The 4,632-nt window shown below is 42.2% G+C and overlaps 1 protein-coding gene across 4 annotated transcripts; it reads left to right on the forward strand.

Annotated features, from left to right (window-relative positions):
• Positions 1 to 563: 563 nt before the first annotated feature.
• Positions 564 to 3,627, forward strand: POP4 (POP4 homolog, ribonuclease P/MRP subunit). Of its 4 annotated transcripts, XM_026058857.1 has the most exons (7): positions 564 to 629; positions 715 to 770; positions 1,091 to 1,314; positions 1,963 to 2,040; positions 2,244 to 2,305; positions 2,656 to 2,757; positions 3,235 to 3,627. In XM_026058857.1, exons 1-7 carry the CDS (start codon positions 623 to 625, stop codon positions 3,369 to 3,371), a joined length of 666 nt encoding a protein of 221 aa, XP_025914642.1. In that variant the 5' UTR covers positions 564 to 622; the 3' UTR covers positions 3,372 to 3,627. The 4 variants fall into 4 exon arrangements, with proteins under 4 accessions (XP_025914642.1, XP_025914657.1, XP_025914665.1 ...); XM_026058872.1 differs by lacking the exon at positions 715 to 770 and having other exon boundaries at positions 581 to 629; XM_026058880.1 differs by lacking the exons at positions 564 to 629; positions 715 to 770 and adding an exon at positions 835 to 910.
• Positions 3,628 to 4,632: the final 1,005 nt, after the last annotated feature.

Genomic DNA, 4,632 nt, shown 5'->3' on the forward strand with positions numbered 1-4,632 from the left:
CTCTTGGTATAGCACCCCGGTCAAAAACAGCAAGTGGTAAAGCCAAAGAAACAAATATTAGGTGATGGAACGTTAGCTTATACCACAAACATCTAGCACCAGAGTAGTAAAGGGTGGGAAGTGATGTACAGATGCGTTCAATATGCACATATACATTTGATATACATATGCAGTTACATAACCGATACCAGCTGCGCATGAACGYGGCGGTCAGCAGATCGCTCTCTGCAGCTCACCTTTCTGGCCTGGCGCTGGCAGCTGAAGCAGCTGTGCCGTCTACAGCCCTCCGGGGGCTTCCCGGCGCTAGCAGAGAAGGGTTTTTCCGTTAATTTTCGGGTCCTGTCCGCACGAGGCCTCGCGCCCTCACGCCGCGGCGGCCGTTGGGCCGGGGCTGGGAGGAGGGGGCGCTGAGGGGCCACGTGCTGCAACGGCCGCGGGGGCGCGTGAGGAGCGGGGCGGGGCTATCGCTCCTACCGGTTGGCCCCGCCCCCGCCACGGCCAGCAAGGCGCATGCGCTTCCCCCCCCCCCGGTCGGGCCGAACGCGCTTAAAAGGCAGCGGTGCGCAGGCGCCGCCTCTCTGAGGCCAGGGAGCAGCGCGGCTGCGCATGCGCGGCCGCTGCCATGGAGGGTGAGTGGTGGCGGCGGGGCTGGGCCGGGACGCGGCGCGGGAGGCTCGGCTCGGCCTAACGCGGTGCCCGCTCTGTGCCTTGCAGGTCTGCTGTACGGCCGCCTGCCCGCCGGCGCGGCGGAGGAGGAGCTGGGCGCCCAGGTACCGCCGGAGGGCCGGGCCGGGGAGCCCCCGCGGCGCCTGCCGGGGCCGCCCCGTCGCGCGCGCTCGGCGCCGCGGGGGCGTTTGGACGCCGTCTCGGTGTGAGCGCGGCCCCCGGAGGTGTCGGGGTGAAGGAGGCAGTAAGTGCCCAGACTCCCACGGAGCCGCGCGCACGGGACCGCCGCACGCAGAGTGTCTTTACACTTGCTTAGGTGCAGCTCTCCAAATCTCCCGGTGTTTTTGTCCACCTGATGTAACTACTAGCCAGGGCAAGCTTTTAACTCCACTGAAACTAATTCTTTCCAAATGTATTTCGTTAGCCCCAAGGATCCGAAGAGGCCAAAGCTTTTGTAAATGCCTTCCTGAAGCGCAGTATGCCAAAAATGAAAGATGAAGCTATCCAGGATATGCTAACTCGGAAAGCTGTAGTTCTTGAGCATTACTCTAAAAAAAAGAAAAAGGGAAACAGGAAGAAAACAAAAGGTTTTACTGCCAAGCAGAGGCGAGAATTGCGGCTTTTTGAAATTGAACCTGAACAGCGAAGGTATGACCTTAAAGTCTGTGTAGTAAAAGCGGGAAAGTTCATCAAAACTATGTAAAAGCAATGACAAGTACATATGGATGTAACTCTTCAGTATATAATAGTTATTTTCTCTGTGGCATTTCACCAAGAGAACAATTCCCATGTCCCTATGTTTGAAAAATTTGTGCTTGTTGCTGGTCTCTTTCCTTTTGTATACCTGAATGTAACAAGAAGTCAATATCAAATACAGTTGTCTGTGGTTCCAGTTCTAAAAGAATGCCTGTGACCAGACAATCAAAATTTAGCAGCAGACTCCTGTAACTAATGCATGTTGAACAAAGCCCTTGCATCAGATTCCTCTAATTCACACTGAATAAAGCTCTTGCTGTTTGTAAAAGGAAATAGATGTATAGGAGTAAAAATTTTCAAGCCTTAAAAGATGCAGCCACATCCTGTAAAATACATCACTATTTTGGGTAGATGTTAGTTTGCCTATTTAATAACAGACCTGTTGCTTGCAGTGGCTTGCCTCTTAGGTAAGTTGTGAGAGCAGATTATAAAATGTATGAATATTAGTCTTAACTCTGTAAATATGCATTAATACTGTCATCAAGCAGTAGATTTCTGATAAATGAGTTGTTCTATAATATTTCTGCCTTTTTATTGCAGATATGCAATCTTTCTACCACTACATGAACTCTGGAAACAGTATATCAGAGACTTATGTTATGGACTTAAACCAGATGCGTAAGTTGAGATATCTTAAAATTAGTGTTCTTGATTCACTAGATATGTCAAAGTTTACTGAGTTGCTACTTGAAACATAATAGTTATTTGATAAGGATACATTCTGTTTCTGTAAGCTTTGAGCATGATATCAATGGTCATGTTTTGTAAACCTCCCTTTCTGTATGTTTTTCTTTCCCCCTTCTGACCCCACTGTATTCAAGGCAACCACAAATGGTTCAGGGCAAACTGCTAAAAGCTGATCTCCATGGAGCTATTGTTACAGGTATTCTGTTTCTTTTCTTTTACAAAATTCTCTGAAGTTCAGTAGACACTACTGTATCTCAGGTGCTTACTTTTAAATTCCTTTTAATGCTAGAATTATAAAGTGTAGAGATCATATGGTGACTAACTCTTCCTCCACTTACTAATGCTACTTTTCAAGTGCTCTTGAAAACCTTGCTGTTAGTTACAAAGATTAGCTAGTTTTATGAGTGATTACTGTGATATTTTTCAGAATAAATTTAAATATTCCAGATATTACAAGCCAGCTATTACAGTCATGAAGCAAGTGTATAACAGCAAACTGCTTCAATCAGAAAATATTCTAATACATGCATACTCTTGGTTTTTTAGTAACAAAATCAAAGTGCCCCTCTTATGTTGGGATAACAGGAATCATTCTACAGGAAATGAAACATGTCTTCAAAATTATCACTAAAGAGGACAAATTAAAAGGTATGTAAGAAGTTTTTCACTATTTGAATAACCTGAAATATTTCTTAAACACAATATTCATCTTACACATCTGAGCAAAGGTACATGGTAGTACATTATATCAGTATTTTTAGTTCTTTGCATTATGAAAGTACTGACCACATAACAGCCCAAGATCTTGCCAAATATCTGAGATGAGCAGTTAAAAAGAGCTGCATTTCCTATGAACCTGACATTATGCAGGTGGTTTAGATTCATCTGATTTGTGTTAGATGTTCTCTGCAACATTTGCTTACTGCATGACCCTGAAAACAGGAATATAGTAATTTCCATTACCTGAACCTAAAGTGTTTAAGTTTATTTTCCCTTCCTTGCTAAAATTAAAAACCTTGAAAGGTGGCAAACCTCCAGTCTACATGTGAGTAATATCTCCCAGTACATCAGTATCTTGCTGTAACAGAGGTTTAACACTTAAGTTCTTTCCTCTTCCATTTTCAGTTGTTCCCAAACTCAACAATGTATTTAGCTTGGAGATTGACGGATTTATTTCCTACATCTATGGAAGCAAGTTCCAGCTTAGAGCAAGTGAGCGATCTGCAAAAAAGTTCAAGCTGAAAGGAACTATTGACCTGTGATTTCATAGAAATTCAGAAGTGTTACTAATAAGTCTGCTGCTTTCCTGCAGTTTAAAGACCAGGTTTTCTGGCAGATTGAAAATGAAATAACTGATAAGGGGGGGGAAGCTCTTTCTAAAGCATTTCTTCATAGTGAAGAATCACTAGAATCTGTTTTGTCTTAAACTGCAACAGTCTGAGAGTGCTTTGTAGTTGCATGTTTTGTTATGTGTATATAACACTCTGAACTTTATTAAACTTTTCTGATTAGTATGAATTACTTGGCAATGGATTACTTGACTTTGTCTCAGGTGTAGATTTGCACAATGAAAATCAATTACATCTTCATTATTGTTGCCTTCTGTATAAACTGGGCTGCATCTTTATTATAAGCTTGTAAGGAGACTAAGTGACAACTGCTCCTCTGATCACTATTCCCAAGTTCACATTAACATCTTTGCCTGGTGCAAGCATATGCAAGTAAGTTATTTCAGCAGATGGGTTTTACCTTGAGTATCTCCTTCCCCATGGTTAAACATGTTAAGCTATATAGATGAGTGAACAAACATTCAAACTGGCTATAGCAGTTTGTCTTTCATAATGAAATTTTAAATTGCATTAGAAAAAAGTACTGAAACATTTAGAGTTTACTGAGGAAGTTTCTTTACTACTTGCATGATACTCTGAAAGACTGTTTATGAGGCACTGGGGAAAAATGACTCTTCCAAGTATACTGAGCCAGTAACAAAGATCTTTTGCAGTACAAAAGGTATCTTTTAATGGTAAAATGAAGAATTTTAAGAGGCTCAAGTTAACTTTCTAGATTGTAGTGTTTTTCCACAGTTAATCCCTAGGGCATGCTTCAGCATCTGACTCATGATGATTGATAAGACCAAGTTAATTAAGTTTCTCATCTTAGTCTGGAACTTTGTGCTATTTCATGAGTCTTGTTTTCTGAATGGAGGAAAAAGTTGTTGGGTCAAAGTTCAAATGCACAGATGTCAAAAGTGTAATATAGGTGGAATTTGGGTAACTGAATGCCTGCATCTAAACAAGAAAATCCGTCTTAAGCCACAAGTGCTTAAAACTGCTAGGATTCACAGCTGGAAGTGTTGCTGTCTTTTGATCTCATGTGATTACTCTCAATTCTGAAACAAGTCACTTAAATGCTGTTCATGAATCCTTCAAAATCATAGGAAGTTAGTTGAACATTACCATAAGAGCAAGTTATCAGGGTTATGATAAATAGTATCATGGAAACAAGTGTTCAGTAGTTAAATAA

This window comes from Apteryx rowi, unplaced genomic scaffold (assembly GCF_003343035.1).
Source record: "Apteryx rowi isolate R43461 unplaced genomic scaffold, aptRow1 scaffold_1, whole genome shotgun sequence".
Lineage (NCBI taxonomy): Eukaryota > Metazoa > Chordata > Aves > Apterygiformes > Apterygidae > Apteryx > Apteryx rowi.

Bases quoted from the DNA above. Each gene is read 5' to 3' on its own strand.
- POP4 (XM_026058857.1), top strand. The intron at 771-1,090 runs GTACCGCCGGAG...GTATTTCGTTAG, and splicing joins AGGAGGAGCTGGGCGCCCAG to CCCCAAGGATCCGAAGAGGC. The intron at 2,758-3,234 runs GTATGTAAGAAG...TTCCATTTTCAG, and splicing joins TAAAGAGGACAAATTAAAAG to TTGTTCCCAAACTCAACAAT.